The 18,691-nt window shown below is 42.2% G+C and overlaps 1 protein-coding gene across 1 annotated transcript in view; it reads left to right on the forward strand.

The window, feature by feature from the left end:
* NT5DC1 (5'-nucleotidase domain containing 1) overlaps nucleotides 1-18,691 on the forward strand; it is a 155,535-nt gene that overhangs the window by 127,991 nt on the left and 8,853 nt on the right. The window contains exons 11-13 of the mRNA XM_035900694.1: nucleotides 2,862-2,980; nucleotides 3,850-4,008; nucleotides 10,680-10,848. Coding sequence (XP_035756587.1) covers nucleotides 2,862-2,980; nucleotides 3,850-4,008; nucleotides 10,680-10,848 — 447 coding nt within the window. The remainder of the gene's footprint in view (nucleotides 1-2,861; nucleotides 2,981-3,849; nucleotides 4,009-10,679; nucleotides 10,849-18,691) is intronic.

Raw genomic sequence — 18,691 nt, forward strand, 5'->3', positions numbered from 1 at the left:
TGAAGGAATATTTATAGCGTTTCTGACCTTTGAATGAACTTTCACAAATCAATAACAGCAAAGTGGAAGGAAGGTTAGCAGCAGTTTCCCTCTTGTCTGAGGGTAGCCAATGTTAGGCTTGGAATATCTAAAATATTTTAGGAACTACCAGAATCACATTTATGCAGCATTTTTGCAGGAAATTTGCAGATTTCGTCAGCGCTGACGTGCAGCTGCTATCTGAAGGATACAATACAAGGCCAGAGCCAATGGTGTCATTAATGGGTTTTTAAGTTGTTGTGTATCAGTTTTTACATGGCAGAACTACTACAAGAGGCCTTAAGAGCCAGTGCTGAAGAATAATTTTCTTGACTATATTTTGCCACAGGGAAAGTGTAAGTGGATTAGAAAGCGTTCTCATTAATGACTTGCTGCAACCGAAACACCCTTAATTTCCTCCCACTTCCAATTACAGACATAAAATTGATATGGTCACCCCTAGATGTGTGAGCACAAGCAGCCGCATGAGATGGTTTGAGGCAAGGTTTGCCAGTTCAGAGTCATTATCCCTATAACCCTACAACTCAAATATTATAAAGGACCTTTCCTAATTCCTCAGATTTCTGAAACTCCTTCCAAAATCAAGGTGTTCCCATAATGAATTAGACATCCCAGTGCTGTTTGCTGCCTTCAAGCATGGAGGAGGAAACCAGGCGTCGAAATTTCCCTTCGTTTCACTGCCTAAAAGCCAAGTTCCTAACTTAATTAAATCCTTGCCTTCTCCAGAGCTGGCACCTCTAGAAAGTGCTTCTTGTGCTCTCTTTTGCCTACCGAGGGATCCTGGCCAACTAGTTCAGATGGTAACTGTAAATTAGAAGCCTAAATTCCGGATGCATCAAGTTAAGTGAGATGAATCCCATTGCTAGGGGTGACAGTAATAGATCTCATAGAAGACGTCTTCTACCTTGTAATTAGAGTGAATTTTTTCAGTCAGGACTGCCCCTCATGCCTTTCCATAGAGGTAGCAAAGCAGGGTCTTGCTCTTTGCTGAAGCCTTCTGGTGCTGCTGTAATACATAGGGCTCCAATTTGCAAATACAGTGTCGTTATTCTGAAAATCCCTCTCATAATGGCTCCATTTTTCTCTAGTATTTTTCTGACTGAGTGGGGAGACAATGGTAGCTATACAAACCATCACAAAATTCAAGAAACTTGTGATAGCAGCGCAGAAGAGTTGTTGTCATAGGTTTCTTTTTCAGTGTCCATATCATTTGAAGATTGAATCTACTTTTTCAGCCAGCCTTACAAATATGTCTAAAAATACAGGGAAAAGAAAACAAATTTGCTGAAGTTTGACGACTTCTGTTTGATCAAAAGTTGTTTGGTCAAAAGTAGCTTAAAAGTCAGGAAATGACAATTTTCTTATGGATGCTATCATACTTGCTGTTATTGTTAGGCTTCTGAAGAAGAACAAAGGAAAAGATATTTCCACACAAGTTCTATGTGAATTGTTAGTGGCAACTTTGAATTTCCTTGTTTTTTCCTAGTTTATAAAACACCTTAATATAGAATCGTTTTGTCTGAGAATAAATCCTGTGTTTATTCAAATTCTTAGATTCATAATATTAAAGAATGTTTTACTGCCTCTCCTCACGTACCTACTTCCCCTTTTTTGCTTCTTTTTTTGCTGTCTTTCAAGGACCAATGTACTGCGCCATGTACATCTTCAGTGCTCTTAAACATAAAGCTGTCTTATCATTTCACTCTTCTCCAAGATTTGCATTCCGGCTTTCAGCAGTCTCCAACCAAAAGAAGTTTGCTCTGTCTTAGTCTTCTTCCTCACACATTTTAAGTGCTTTGAAAAATTCTATAAAGCATGAGAAAAACTGAAGTCCTGAGGTTGCACCTAAGTCAGAACAAAGTATAGTATTGGCTTCTAACCCGTCTGTCTCAAGCATGAAAAATAAGATATGGTTTGATTGAGATTGAGACTGAATAACAAAATCATCCTTTTGTTTAGCCAATAGGCAGAAGACATCATTAACATTTTTGATGAAATTCTAGTTTATCGGTTCACTAAGGGCTAGTGTTTTGGCTCAAGAAGCTAAAAGGGGTTCATCTTGCAACAGCACATGGATCTGAATGAGCATTAGGTTACATGGGCCCCAGAACAGATCCAGCTGCTTTGGGACCAGCTTGAAACGAAGCCATCTTGGCACGGTTGGGTGATGACCCCGGAGTTTCAGCTTCTGCTGATTTTTCCGGTTCACTGACAGCTGCCAGCGTGGATATATGCCAATGTGGATTACACCACCAGCAGCAATATTGTCTGCTGGCCATTTCTTCAAAACCAGATGATAACTGGAACTGCTCATTGTTTACACTGATCTAAGGCTGGCGAACGCCCATAAGAGCTACCTCAGCCTGTTTTGTTGTATTTATGTCAGTGTTTAAAAGCAGTAGGGAATTTGTCTGTGGGGAAAGGTATGTGCTGTATCTCACAGTCTGTCCTATCTCATGGTATCCCCTTCAATCCGTAGCAGCTCCTCCATCAGCCTGCTCCCTGTGGTTTCTTGCCTTCACTGCTGCAGCGTTTGGGGGGCAAAGCCTATGACTCTCATTCCTCAGCTCTTCTGTAGCCCTTGCAGACCAGGCTCGGCTGCTTCTCTTCTCACAAATCTCTGCCCACCCCCAGCTACCAAACACCTTGACTGAACCCTCAGTCGGTACCAGGATTTGAGCCAGACACTGGAGCTGGTTTAATGTCAAAATAGACCATGGTCTCCAAGCTGTGCACAGGCAGGCAGCTTCTCACACGTCTCACAAATAGAGGAGCGTGGGCTGCTCTCACTAACAGCGAGCGATTTTGCTTCGTGATTTCAGAGAATGACGAGGAGCAGGAGGCTCTGCTATCCCTGGACAAGCCCGGCTGGTATTCCCAAGGAAATGCTATCCAGCTCTATGAACTGCTGAAAAAGATGACTGGCAAGCTGGATCCCAAGGTATGTTATAAGTAAGAGTAAATCTTTCTGAAAAGATTTCCATCTAAAAGATTTCCGTTGCCATCTAAAATTCACCAGACAAGCTTTCATTAAAATTATTGATGTGATTGGTCACAAATTTTTGTTCTGGTTATGCTTGCTGTTGTCTAACAGAGTGCAGCCCAGAACTGGAAGCAGCATATTAGTCTTCTTATCAGCAGAATATGTGAACTTTCTAGATGTTTTATTCTTTGTGTGTGGTCATGCCTTTCGACAGCTTTGAGGAGGATCAGATTGTAATCAGGAAATAAACAATGTCCCTGAGGAAACGGGTCAAATAGATTAAAAGATGGCTTCAGTGGAAACTTGGATCATGCTATTTTTAATTCCAGGTCTGGATGGGTGAAAATGCCACTGAAGACAGTGGGACCACATTTTCCCCAGTGGGTAAACTATCCCTTGGGCACAGAAGAGTTCTGAGTCATCAGGAGAAGCTCCGTGTTCTCCCTTGTTTCCAAAATTGTCCAAAATTCATTCCCATTGTTTAGCGCATTTTCTTGGTAGTCTTTTCCACTGCTTCCTGGCAGGCTATTTCTGTCGTTCAAAAATCTCAGCGGTGCCCCTGTGCCAGTCCCAGCCGGGCATCCCCATCCAACACCCCTGGAGGGTGAGAGCGAGGAGGGTGTGCAGGGCCAGCCTTTTCCTTATGGAGCTGGTTGAAGATAAAACCTCAAACTGTGACATTAATAAGATCTCTGTGTGTCATGGCCAACTGTAAACACGGAGGAATTTTTATTAGGTTGTTTTAAAGCTCTTTTTCTCCGTGAAATACAGTTTGTTTGTGTTTTCCTCATGTACAACGAACTTTTAATTTGCTGCTTCCCTCGTAGGTTGTTTATTTTGGTGACAGCATGCACTCAGATATTTTCCCAGCTCATCACTATAGCAACTGGGAAACCGTCTTCATCCTAGAGGAGCTTCTAGGGGACAAAGTTACGGTGCCTGCAGAGGCCGAATCTGAGCCCTTGGAGAAGAAAGGAAAATACGAGGTAAGGATTCCTTGCAGATGTTTCCTGGAACAGAAGAAAATAAGTTGCAAAAAAGCCTCGTGCAACCTGCGCTGAGAATGAGCCTCCTTATCTTACCAGGCTGCTATCAAGCATCAGCATCCCTCACAGATATACCCTCCTTGCCGCGCCGGGAGGTGCCATCCTGTCCCAGCTTGGCATTGCCTGGGTGATACAGAGCCTCCACCCGGAGCTAAATCACGGACCTCAGAAAAAGAGCTGTACGTGCAGTCCCTCCAGCGAAAAACACAGTTGTCTTTTCAGTAACCAGAACCTGCCTTGCGTCCTACAAAGAGAAATTTCATGGCCACTTATCACAAGTCTGGCACCTGAACTCTGCCGAGTTTGTGATGTTTCCTTGCATGTCGTGGCCAACAGTAAACACAGAGGAATTTTTATTAGGTTGTTTTAAAGCTCTCTCTCTCGGTGAAATACAGTTTGCTTGTGCTTTCCTTATATACAAAGAACTTTTAATTTGCTGCTTCCTTCATAGGTCGTTTATTTCAGTGACAGCTGTGCTCAGATAAGAGGGACTTTTTCAAAGTCTTGTCCAATGCAGTCTACTGGTACCTCAGATATACAATGTGATTTTCAGGTTGATCACAGCTGGGAATCAGGGCACGGCTGCCACACTTTAATTCCCCCCCAGAAGGTAGAAGATTACTATTGTTTACCCTTCTCTCCACTGCCACAGAACGAAGTAGATAGGGAATGGTGCTCGGATGTACCTCCGGCGTGTCCTGTGTAGGAACTACCATGCAGCTTCACTCTCCATTCGGAGTGTTTCTTCTTATGTTCCTAAGTAAACAGGTCATTTTCTTCTAATTGCAGAATGCTTTTTTGCACTTTGCTTTGAAAAGCACTTACCTTTTTTTTTTTCTTTTAAATAATTACTCTTTATGATTAAAAAGTTAACTTACAGATAGGAAGATTTTTGTGGGGTGCTTTTACGCTAGAGATGTTTTTAATCTGACTAAGAAGTGTTTTAAAAGCCCCTGGGTTTTGTGGAGAAAAGGGTGTCTTCAATGGGACTAAAACAATAGACATGTGACACCTATTTCTCTACTTTTTTTAATAGATGTATCTAATATTTTCCCCCACTATTCTGACTTCTAAACTAAGGTCAGACAAGGACATTGCAGTCACTGAAATAAGGAAATGTAATCATTAATGCTTAGGCTTTTTCCTGAGTTGTAGAAAACCAAAAATTAACAAACTCAAGTCTCCCATCAAGAAAAATGTGTTTCTTGGTAAGAAAGGGGGGAAAAAAGGAAGAGTGAGTAGTAGTGCTACATAGGTTAATGTAATTTGATTTAATTAGTTAATGCTGTAAAAATAACTCATTCTCCTCCATAAATGTGTTCATTCTCTGACTGGAGACTCTGCCCGCACTGCTGCGCGGAGCTTACATCTCCGCAAGGTTTGGGGTTCTTTTATTCAACCGTGGTTTCTTAAGCATGTTCAGTATATGCTTTTGAAGCACACATTTTTAAACAGCCAGCCAGAAAATGTTTCTTTTTCCTGGAAGTACAAAGAAAGAGTTACTGAGTGATGTGTTTCTAAGCCCTTGATGATGGTTTGGTTTTTATCTTGCTGCAGTGCCTCTGGTTAACGGCTCACAAGATCCATCTTCTCTATCGCTGCAGTTATCAAGCAGGAAATTGAGACTTTTAGACAGGTGCTCGACATTTCAGTAACGCCGTACTATTCCTGATAAGAGCTTGCAGTACCTCGGGGAGACACCACCCCTGCCACACACAACCCCTGTTCAGTTTACATCCGCTACCAGTGACAGCAAGCAAGCAAGGGAGAAATGAATTGCGTTGATTAAAGGAACCTGAACCAGGGGGGCCGTGGCAGGTCAGTGGTGTTATTTCATTACCACGCTGCTCACTGGAGTCTGAACAACAGGTCACATCCATATCTCTGCAGTTGACTGGACACCACTGACTTAACAGGACTAGTTCAAAGGGGGTCCCTTTACAAGCCTATGGAAGTTTTATTTTCATTCCCCTAATCAACTTCTACCATTAACCCTTTGGTTAAGAGGGGAGAAAAGCCACTTCAAAGGATTGTACAAAGTCAGATGGTTTTGGAAAATTAGGCAATAACAGATTAGCTTTAGTCTTGTTCATCAGCCTTATTGTTCGTTGGCAATAAAAAAAAATAGACTACTATTGCAGGTTTTCCATGCCATGCTGTGTGTGCAGAGAGGGACTGAAAATTTAATACAAGATGCAATCCTCCCTTCTCTTGACCATTACAAAATATTACTAAAGAAATAAGGTATTAATTCTTATTTGCAATTGCATCTTTCGGAAAGAAATTACAAAAACCTGTTTTCAGTTCTTTGGCTGGTATTTCATCACTAACGGAGGGGGGAGGAAAATGACCTCCTCACACACAAACTGGGAAGCTAGTAATTTCCATTTTCATTAGCAGTTTTTGTCTTTTCTCTTCAATTAAATGCATGATATAAGCCAGATACACATAACTGTGAAATGATGGTAACAACTGCTGTCCATTCAAGTATATGAGTCACAACCAAATGAGCAAAAGAATAGCAAATGAAAAAGTATTCATGCAATTACTCGGCTCCTAAGTGAATTGCAGCATGCAGGGAGGGGGAAAATACCAAGCATTGTGTTGAAACAAGATTCCCCCTAGATCTGGGGGTTTGTTTGCTTGGCTGGAGGCTTTGGTTTTGCCTGCTGTTCTTTAAATGTGTGATCAATTCCATTAATGAAAACTCAAAGAAAAGCTGGAATTTGTCCCAGGATTTCGAGGGAAATGATTGCAGAGGAGCGAGCCAGTGTGTAAAAACCTTGGGCTATAGGAATGAGTGGAGCAGAAATCGAAGAATTTATTGGTGGATATAGACAACATATTTGCAGTTAGAAGGAAAAACTAATTTTTACAGTATTGCCTAGTGGCTGGTTGGTTGGGGGGGGGTGGATCAGGGCCCTTAAACCCCCAAATTTCCAGGACTCCCTTGCCATGACCATAGACAAGGCTAATTACTCTGTGCCTTTTGGCTCTGTTTGTCTCGTTATTCCCGTTTATCTTTAACAGAAATCTAACAGTACTTTCAGGAACTACCTGATGGGCTGTTGTGAAGCCTGGCGAGTTAAAGCAATATCCTGAAGTGAAATGCATTTTATTTCAAAGTCTGCTTATCAGTGATCCACGTGGTAGTTTAGGCACAGTGATCATGGGTGAAATGTTTTATATTTGCACATGACTTGTGGGGGCAGGTTCTGTGCAGAAGTTAGACCAGTGGCAGGCTTGCCCATTTGCACACCCAGCGTAGGTTTGTTATTCAGGGACATCTGCTTGTTGTGACCGGCACAGCTCTGCTGGTGGAAGCACCTCAAATATTTGCCATTATACTGGCAAAACCATATTTTGAGCATTGATTTTTTCTGGCACTAAGACCCGGTGGTAGTGTTACTACCTTGGCACAGCCATCAGTCTACAGTGTACACTACCAAGTGTACAGCCATCAGCACCACCCATCATATCGGATGCAGTAAAGCAATCCTAGTGCTCTGCGCTTGGTACAAAGACGATGGTGTAGATAGCAAACCTCCATCTAAATAATGCCTTTAAAAAATACCAACAGCTTGATTTTTCACTCCTGTCTCCTTTACATCCTTCCTTCTTTCATCTCTTTAGCAAATGTAGAAAAACTTCAGCGCTCAGCTCCCTGTCTATTTGTATTTTAGAAAGGTCGTTTGTAAGCTGACGAATGAGTGTTACCCAAGGGTCCTATTAACAGATTCTGTCTGCTCCGTTAACAGGCCCTATTTGTCTGCAGTTAATAAAGCAAAGGTGATAGCAAGTATTCCAGGTGGTTTAACTTAGTGGAAAGCCCCGGGACTGGGGGAACACTGGTACCATCGTTATTTCTCGAAGTAGTCTTTGAGGCCTTGTACCCTCAATGGACACAATCAACGTCTGACCTGCTACTGTCTGACCAATGTGCCTGAGAGCAAAACCACATGCTTGGGGGGGTTGCATCAGAAAGAGGGATTGCTCAGCACTTCCCAGCATCTACTGTCCTGCTGAGAAAGCAAACCCCACATTTGGGGACTGCAGGAGCAGCTGGTGCACCTCGCAGAGCTCCTCCACCGCTGAATGTGTGCCTCCAGGCGTGTGAGGAGTAGAGATGTTAACAGGGGACTTTTGCCTCATTTCACAGATGTATAGATTCACGGTACATGGTCTGTCCTTCTGTTGTGGTTTAACCTGGCAGGCAGCTGAACACCACACAGCCACTCGCTCACTCCCCCACCCACCTCAGTGAGATGGGGAGAGAATCGGAAAGACAAAAAAGGTAAACCCCATGGGTTGAGATAAAGACAGTTTAATAAAACCATAAAGGAAAAAAAAGTAATAATAATAGTAGTAATAATAATAATAGAATATACAGAATATACAAAACAAGTGACGCACATTGCAATTGCTCACAACCCACCAACCGATGCCCACCCCGTCCCAAGCAGCGATTTCTTTCCCCAGCCAACTCCCCCTGAGCATGACGTCCTATGAAATGGAATAGCCCTTTGGCCAGTGGGGGTCAGCTGTCCTGGCTGTGCCCCCTCCCAGCTTCTTGTGCACCCGGCAGAGCATGGGAAGCTGAAAAGTCCTTGACTGGTGTAAGCACTACCCAGCAACAACTAAAACATCAGGGTGTTATCAACATTCTTTGTATATTAAATCCAAAACACAGCACTCTGCCAGCTACAAGGAATAAAATTAACTCTCTCCTAGGTGAAACCAGGACACCCTCATTGCAGGCTGCATATGCTGCAGATGAGATATAGACATCTTCTAAACACCAGTTAGGGATGGCAGGGGGAGCGATGTCTGATGCTTCCTGAGGATGTAGGCAGTTTTGACAGCTCTTTTCAGATGGGAGATCAAGATTTAGCCTACCAAACTGCCACTGTCATGTGGAGATAAGCCAGTAGCAAAATGATGAGAGTCCTCTACCACGTGACTTGATGACAACTCTCATCTCTAACTGGGTTTGGTTTTACTAAGGGCTTGGGTTGCAAATCCAAGATGTAACTCCCCCCTCTTTAATAAGGAAGAAATTCCCACTCTGAGAATCAGACCTCTGAAAAAAACGTTTCCTCAGATTGCAATTTTAATCACCCATTGAACCAATCATACATTTCAAAAAGCTAAAACCTCAGATTTTTTCTTTTATCAATAAACAAGGCCCTGTCTTTTGTGCAAATGCTTATGCGGGCCAATACTGGGTTTGTTGTTTTGATTAATCACCTGAACAGTTGTAACGGCCTTAAGAGTTTTCTGCAAGTGTCATCCAGCTGGCAAATGGATTTTAACTCATCATAACATCTACACTTAATGATAACTGATGTAAAGTCCTGGGATTTGCATGGAAAGATAAGATTTGGCAAAAAAAAAAGTAAGATGATGGTCCTGTGTGTGAAGCAAAAAAAAAAAACAAAACAAACACAAAAGAGCCCAGCTCTTAACTGCTTGTTTTGAAACAAAAGATATGGGGGGTTTTCCAACATATTTATATAAGAAGACAGAAACCAAAATCTGTATTTGTCCAAATCAATACTTCCTCCCCACCCCTAGCTATGCTCAGAGAAAAAACTGTTACGCAGAATCACAAAAAGCATGGCTCTGTGTTTACTGACGTGGTCTGTTCAGCTGGATCAACAGCTTTCTTGTGATCAAAAGCCATGGACCTCTGTCCTAAACGCAAATTATTCCAGCAGATTCTCAAAACTATGAAGAAAGAGGTTAAATGAAAAATAAAGTACAAAAGTTCACAAATCTGGAGGCACACGCTAAGATATCTCTTCTTCTATACTTCGCTGGTCTGAAAAGATACTTTGCACACAAATGACTTTAACAGATTTTCTATAGTGTCGTTCACAGTTTTGTTTTCCATTTTTTCATCTTTCTGTAGAGGCCTCCTGGAGCTTTTTCTGGCTGCTTATGGCAATATATAGCACGTTTCAAGATGAACTGCTAAAAAAATCGGTTTTCCCAATGCTGCTTTAATGCTTTCTTTAAAACATAATGAGTCTACATGTTGTTGTCGTCTGAAAATCTACATGAAAAAAAAATCAATTTTTCACAATTTGCTCAGCAACTGAATGGCTCTCCATGGATCCTGCGGCTCTGTTCTCACTCATTCCTCAGCTCAGAAATGGACAACGCGACGCAGGTGGCGTGATGCATCCTTCGCGGTTGCTCCATCCAGCACTAGGAGACTCCTTTCTCCCGGAAGGAGTTCCAGGCTGGGTTACGGTCTGTGCCGCGGCTACCCAGCTTCTCCAGTGGATGAAGGCAGCAGGCTATTCACGCTATCAAAAGCTGAATAACAGGGAAAAGAAAAGATTTTTTTAAGGGAAAAATATTTAAAGCCAACTTTTTATGTCCTAGGGAATCCATAAATTGCATATACAGGAGCTTGGGGACTTACGGGAGGAAGATTGTTACTTTTTCTTTATGATGTTTTAAAGTCACATTGCTCCTGAGATACAACACAGTTTTCCCAGAAACCCAGAGAAATGCTAGAGTTCCTTAAACTAATGCTTGTGGTTGGATAGAGAAAGAAGATTTCTTTTCTTTTAAGATTACATATTTATTTATTTTTCTTTCAGGGAGATGAGCCCAAAGCTCCTTACTTTGTATCTAAACAGTGGGGCTCTTTCTTCGTGGACCGATTGCCAGGCCTGGAAAATGCAGAGGAAACCTTAGTTCGCACGTGGTCCTGTAAATGTATTAGCACTTACAGCACTATTGCAATCCCTAGTCTTGAAGCAATAGCAGGTAAGGAAGATCACTTTTTTTTCCCCTAAAGAACATGCAGTATTCATAGTAACTTGGTCATAGTGCAGATCTATTTTTGAGATTACATGTATCCAAAATACATTAAAAAATATTCTGTTCACATCATGCAGCAATTAATGCTAGTGGCTATTAATTACTTTGACGTTTATGCTTTAATACTTGTCTGCTACACCAGTTCAGTTTTTTTTCTTTGTGCCTGCAAATGTTAGATGCTTAGTTTATCCAATGTTAGAAATAGGACACAACATTTAACAGGTTGTAGATTAGTTCCTGAATTTTGATTCAGGACTTCCCCACAGTATTTTGCTGTGTCTGCTTTCAGTGGTGAGTTACCTTAGGAAACAGACACATGCCGAGTTATGTGGGTTTTTAGACATCCAGATATGTTTCTCTGATCTGTCTTGATCTGGCCTCAATCAGCTCACTTACCCCTTTACAGCTGAGATGGAGACGAATGAGTGCAGGAATGTAATGAAGCCAAGAATGCCTAGGACGGTGCTTCTCTCTCTCTTTTTTTTTTAAAAATGCGTGTATTGCGTTTGAAACTGCATCATTTGGACACAGCTGGAGCCTAAAATATTCTCTCTATCTGGAAAACAAGGCAATCACAAGCAATGTCTTGTTCTCCAAAATTCACCTCACTGAGAAACCAGTTCAGGTTTTCTACCTTCTTACATCAAGGCTGCGTCAAAGGTACAATTATGGCTGATCTTCTGATTTCCACTAATGTTTATCCCTGGAGGGACCATACGTTATTTTGGATGGTTTGTAGCAATAGTTGTAGCAGTAATAGTGCAATAACTTTGCAACAGCAGTGCATATCAGTTGATTATGAAGTGGTGGTGAAGACCCCCTATCCATCTATCTATCCTCAAGCCGTCATTTTGCCTTACTGAACTTTATCGATACACCACATCTAAATGAATAAACAAATTATTAAGTGAATGAGGTACTTAGCTGTGTGAAGAACACAGCAGTCATTTAGTTTATTAACCCCTCTGTTCAGCATCTGCTGCCTACTTCATGCGTAAGACCAAGGAATAAAGAGTTGTTCCAAGAGAGCATTTCAGATTTGCCCAGATTTCTACACCAGAACAGGTGATAGACTTGTCCTTTGCAACCATATTCTACACATGTACATACATTGTAAGGAAACCCATACGGTGCCACAATTTATTTATGCTTCTGATATTTGCCATGTTGCAGTCTGTATTTCATCCAGAAGGTACAAAGCCTGAATATACCAAGGGAAATAGCCAAGAGAGAGGTAACTTCTGTAAAGCTCCTTTCTAATACCTTTTCCAGAGTCACTCTGTGGCTTGCTTTGGAGGTGTTGGCCCGGAGGAAGCACGTGGGTCAGCCACACTCTGTGAAACTCTGCCTCCCAGCCAGCTCCCCCCAGCCACAGCTCAGATTGCAGGGCTAGCAAAGGCTGCAGACCACAAACGTACCACTAGGTTTCCAGCTACAGACAAAAGGGTGAGAACCAGAAAGGCGTATCTCTGCAAACTAGTGAGCAGTATAGCTGCCTGTCATCGGTGGTGGAGCCCCTGCAAAGTCTGTTCCTCCATTGGGAGGGACGCTGCGTGCTGTCCCTCACTGCGTTGGACCGGTGCTGGGGCAGGGGCTGGTGTCTGAGAAACTTATACCCCAGAGCTAAAGGACAGGGGAGGAATGACATTTTTAACTTGCAGCTGCGCGCCTGAAAGCAGACTCAAAGCTGAAGGTACAAGAACATTCCTGGTTTCTTACAGAGAGAGGTATTTCTTGTTTGTTTGTGCAGAAGAGCAGATGTTCATTATTATGGATGTTGAGGAATTCCTGACTCCCCTCAAATACCTTGTCTGACTCCTGTCACAGCAAGCTGCGAGAGCCCCTGCTTTGCCAAGCCCTGAAGTTTTTGGCTGCAGTTGTAAGCCATAGCTTAGCTGCAGCTATTTGGGAATAACTAGCTAGAAGAGATTCAAATGGGTTATGCGAGTTTGATGCGCTCCAGCTTTTCCTTTTCTATTCATCTACTTTAATTACCGGCAGAGGACTTTCCACTGCCAAGCTGCAAAAACACAGGCCTTTCCTCAAGATGCCCCAAGCCCAAACACGCAGCCAGGCTGCCGGCGTGCTGACCGTACGACCCCAGCTCCTGGCCACCAGCCGGCACGGCCGCAGCAGCACCCGGGTCAACCTGACCCAGCCGAAGGAGCTGCCACCTCCCTGGAGGTGTGCCACAGCCTCCCGGGAGCTGTGGGCTCACCAGAGCTTAGAATCATAGAATCATAGAATTGTTTAGGTTGGAAAAGACCTTTAAGATCATCAAGTCCAGCTGTCAACCTAACCCTGCCATCCCACCACTAAACCATGTCCCTAAGCACCTCATCTACCCGTCTTTTAAATACCTCCAGGGGTGGGGACTCAACCACTTCCCTGGGCAGCCCATTCCAATGCTTAACAGCCTTTTCAGTGAAAAACTTTTTCCTAATGTCCAACCCAAACCTCCCATGGTGCAACTTGAGGCCATTTCGCCTTGTCCTATCGCCCATTACCAGGGAGAAGAGGCCGACCCCCACCTCGCTACCCCCTCCTGTCAGGCAGTTGTAGAGGGCGATAAGGTCTCCTCTCAGCCTCCTCTTCTCCAGGCCAAACAACCCCAGCTCCCTCAGCCATTCCTTATCAGACTTGTGCTCCGGACCCCTTGCCTTGCTTTGTTGCTCTCCTCTGGATATGTTCCAGCAATGCAACGTCTTTCCTGTAGTGAGGGGCCCAAAACTGAACCCAGTATTTGAAGTGTGGCCTCACCAGTGACGAGTACAGGGGCACGATCATTTCCCTGCTCCTGCTGGCCACACCATTCCTGAAACAAGCCAGGCTTCACTGTTAGCAATGTCTGACCTGAGATAGTAAAAATTCATTTTGGGTAATAAAACCCTTCAAGCCTGTTTCCATTTCTTTTAAATAGAGGAAATATGTAAAAGAAAGTATTAAAAATAAGCAGTAGATCTGGATTGAGAAGTTGACATAGAAACAACTTTTTTCACCACCATGTTTTAAGTTTGGTGCGGATGCACCTGAAGAATTTGTGCATGTAACTAATGCAGGGAAAGGGTTTCACAGCAAATGCTGCTGTTGCAGTTTGTGTCCATTCAAAGTATAAAATAACAGAGCATATACACAAATTGTGTGTTGTAATTAGTAAAATGACACCTTGGTGAAAAAAAATCAATCCAATCCATTCTTCATTAGCTTTCTGTGCTAATACACTTCTGTCCTCATCTTTTGTTGAAAATACAGTATCTGACCAAAAGGCGTTTGCATTCCCAGATGCATCAGAAATTCTGAACTCTAATCTCACCTCCAGCAAGGAAAGTATTAGTGGGATTGCAGATTACTGTGTCACAGCTTGCCATCTAAACAGTCCCTGAAGAGAAACTGGCATTTGCCTTGTGCATGCAAAAGGACATTCTGTTTATTGTAAAAATTGCCCAAAGGACAGAAAGGATCTTCTACAATACCTTCTGTGTACTTCCCTCAGTTTGGAGAGGAAATCAGATAAAGGTCAATTAACACGCTTCATTTAAGGCATTAGCACCTTGACATTAATGTGACATTAAAAAAAGTTTAAGTGGAGAGCAGCGTTATGGTTACAGCTCTGTAATATTAAGAAAATATAAGTTGAAAGTTTTCTAAACATTTCATAGGTCTTTTGTGAGCTAATTCTCCGTACCCACTTTCAGTAAGCAGGGAAGTTTTTCTCAAGCCGATGAGCTCATGATTATATTGACAGTACGTGGTTAATAAAATAGTAGAAGCCAATGCCCCTACTCCTACTCATTCACAAATCCATCTGTTTCTTCACTTTTCTGCTATTGAATCTCTCCCCATTCACAGCTCCCTTACAGTTTTTGACCATTTTCAAACACAGTGATATCGGAAGCCAAATTTTCCAAACCAGGATCCATGACCATGGGAATGCTACATTTGAGCTTACCCATGGAACTTAAAAGATGTCTCAAAACGTCTGTCTCAAAAAACAGTGTTTTGCATAAACTACAGTTTCTAATACATCCTCCTCCAATTCAAAAAGGTTGGTATGAGCCAAGCAGAGGTGGGTACTCTTGTCTATCATACCTGCAGAATCTGAACTTTACCTTCAAGGAGGTGACCACTACTCTGTGGCTTTTTGATCAAATTTCCATGTAAATAATGATATGTCCTGCATCACATGGATATTCCAACAGTAACTGCAGATCTCTCTGATTTACAAAGAATATCAAATATAAATAACATTTTACTTACTAAGCAAGTTTTTGTAGAAAAAAACATTTTAGGTTGCTACTTGATTAACAATTCTTTGATCCCAGAAATTATACGTCTATTTCAAGCTAATGCTTTTCCTTTGATTCTGATCACAGTTGGTATTTTTATGAAAGCCCCACTTCAAAAAATTCCATGACAAGTAACTGTGGAATCTTAGAGTTCATGGGGGAATTTTGACAAGTTTCTTCTGTTTCTCGTTGCAAAGAAAAGATTAAGAAAGAGAGTCCTAAATCCTAAAATGGAGAACCCGAGAAATACTTTTTTTAAATTTCGTGATTGTTAACCTAATCTCCTGTATGGGTCTCATAACCTCTTGTGGTGGGTTGACCCTGGCTGGACACCAGGTGCCCACCAAAGCTGCTTTATCACTGACACCCTCAGCTGGACAGGGGAGAGAAAATACAACAAAAGGCTCATGGGTCAAGATAAGGACAGGGGGATCACTCAGCAGTTACTGTCATAGGCAAAACTGACTCGACTTGGGAAAAAAAATTAATTTAATTTATTACCAATCAAATCACAGTAGGGTAATGAGAAATAAAAACTAAATCCTAAAAACACCTTCCCCCCACCCCTCCCTTCTTTCCAGGCTTAACTTCACTCCCAATTTTTCTCTACCTCCTCCCACCGAGCGGTGCAGGGGGACGGGGAACGGGGGTTGGGGTCAGTCCACCACACGTTGCCTCTGCTGCTCCTTCTTCCTCACACTCTTCCCGTGCTCCAGCCTAGGATCTGTCCCACAGCAGACAGTCTTCCACGAACTTCTCCAGCGTGGGTCCATCCTTTCCATGGGGTGCAGTCCTTCAGGCACAGACTGCTCCAGCATAGGTCCCCTGCAGGGTCACCAACCCGGCCAGCAAACCTGCTCCAGCCTGGGCTCCTCTCCCCACGGTACCACAGGCCCTGCCACCATGGGCTGCCCCAGGGGCTGCCGGGGAATCTCTGCTCCGGTGCCGGGAGCACCTCCTGCCCCTCCTGCTGCACTGACCTGGGTGCCTCCAGGGCTGTTTTCTCTCACACATTCTCACTCCTCTCTCCAGCTGCAGTTACTGTTGCACAGCAAATTTTTTTCCCCCTTCTTAATTATGTTATCCCAGAGGCACTAGCAGCACCGCTGATGGGCTCAGCCTTGGCCAGCATTGGGTCCATCCTGGAGCTGGCTGGCATTGGCTCTGTCAGACACAGGGGAAGCTTCTGGCAGCTTATCACTACCAAAACCTTGCCATGCAAATCCAATACACCTCTGAATGGTGAGTTTTGTTGTAGGATTAAAAATTACTGCAAGAAAGAACAGGAGATTGAGCAACGTTGCAGCTCAAGAGAGCTGCATTTCAGAGAAGAATGAGTGCAAATGTAAATGTTTTGTGGAGGCAGAGTTCATTTCACACTTTGGAGATTTGATAACCAAGCTTTTGCCGTGCATGAGGATAATGTGTTTTTTCAAATTTTGCGTGCTATATGAAATCTTATCATGCTTTGCCCATATGGCTGCATAACTTTTTCTTCATGCCTTATTGTTAGTTCAATTACTTAGTACAAGAGAAAAAATCTCTGTTACCATCTCCCAAAGCTGTATCTTTAAAGACCCTACGGATCTGTGCCCTGCCACTTTCTGCGGGAGTTTGAGTCATCAGTCTGCTTCCTGTACAAATATAATGATAAAATTGCCAATGAACCATGGCAAAGAAGTTCATGTTTCTGCTTAGAGCTGCAAATTATCCGCACAATGGAAAGCCCAAGGCAGCTGTGACTGGGGCACCAGAACTGGCAACGCATGGGTTGCAGGTACAGGGGTCTGCCCGTCACAGATCAACTACAAATTGCAAACCTCGTTTCTTCAACACGTGTTTTAAAGGTGAATGCCCATGAAGAATCACCTATTACCATGGAAATCCTTAATTTCACTAAGCATGTAGCTGTGCACTTACTTACATATCCCGAAAAATACAATTAATAATTATTGCTGAAGAGAAACAAAAAAATCCCCCCTATTTCAATACATTAGTCCTATGGTTTTTCATGACATTGCATCATTTAAAGTAAAATCCAGCTCCTATTAAAATTAAATTAGTCTTTCCTATAACTAGAGTGATAATTATGTACTCTTACTTAAATAATACATTAATAGCATATAATTTCCTTAAACATATAGAACTATGTTATATATTACTTGTAAATTAGCAGTAACCTTTTATATTTAATGCCTTACCTTACAACCATGCTTTTACTTACCAGCTTCAGTGTAAAAATATATCTATACAATATCAGCAAAAGACTGCTTTGAGGATTTAACTGCTTTGGGCTTAGCTGCTATAAATACTAGTTGCTACTAAAAGACCAAAGAAGTAGTTTTTATAATTAAACTTTTTATACCAAGAATTGTATTTTTAAAAATTTTTTATACATATACAGTGGCAACATATCTGAGGTTTTCTGGTTCTGGGGTTTTGACGCAAGTGAAAAAACAGGTAGCCAAGATAATCGACTGGAGAGATGATACATGTTCTGAATGTCTTAACAGCATCTTGCTCTATGTGTAAGTTGAAAATCATCAGATAATGTAAATCTGATTCATCTGTTCCAGGAAAGTAGTTTCAGTGTTCTTAAATTAAGAGAAAGAAAAAACATATTCAACAGGACAGACAGATATAATGAATTTATTTTTTCAGCTGCAAAATACAACTGAAACTGTGTTTCAACCATTACAAATTATTATTCAGTAAATCAGAACTAGCTTGTAAAATATTTTCAGGACCCAGTTATTTCCCAAAGGGAAATAAGACCCAGCTTTCCCAAAGGATTTGACTACTCGGTAGCAATTTTCAACATAGAAAGGACAGCTTTCAATGTATTACACTTTTGCTCAGCCTTTCTTTCCTCCTCCAGAAAGGTGTATTGACATGTGCCCCTGAAGGCCGTGTCAAATCATGCAGAACCCAAAAATTACTTCCTAGCCAATAACTGACAGAAATGTTCCTGCCGTTGTTATTCTGCTCCGTGAGATGTCAAAGTACAGCCACCTCTAAAAGATTAAAGGGAGAACTCATGAGCAACTCATTAAGAAGGGGGGAACCACTCAGTCATTTCTGCTTTAAAGTTATCCTTCAACTCAGGCAGCATAATTTCATTTGCAGGCTGTAATTAAAGCTATAATTGGGTTTTGACTAGATCGTAGACTTATGGGCTGGGTTCAGATTGCTTCTCTGAAAACACTGGTGGTAATACAAAATGTTGATAATTTTTGAGTGTGAAAAACAGTGAAAATAGGTAAGTCACCATATATTGGAAATACTTTTTTGACCAGGCTGGAATTTCACATAACCTGCAACCTCACATGTACAAGAAAAAGTTGCTGGAAGCATTTACATACTCTGGATTGGTGCCTGACATACTCCCCCTGGATTAAGATGGTAACTCACACACAAAAAACAATGTAGGATTTGTCTTCATGGCTTAAAAAGCTTAATGTGTGCCTGTGTTTGGCTTTTTACCTTAAGGTAAGCAATGTTTG

Source organism: Egretta garzetta, unplaced genomic scaffold (genome assembly GCF_000687185.1).
Source record: "Egretta garzetta isolate BGI_Z169 unplaced genomic scaffold, ASM68718v1 scaffold18, whole genome shotgun sequence".
NCBI lineage: Eukaryota > Metazoa > Chordata > Aves > Pelecaniformes > Ardeidae > Egretta > Egretta garzetta.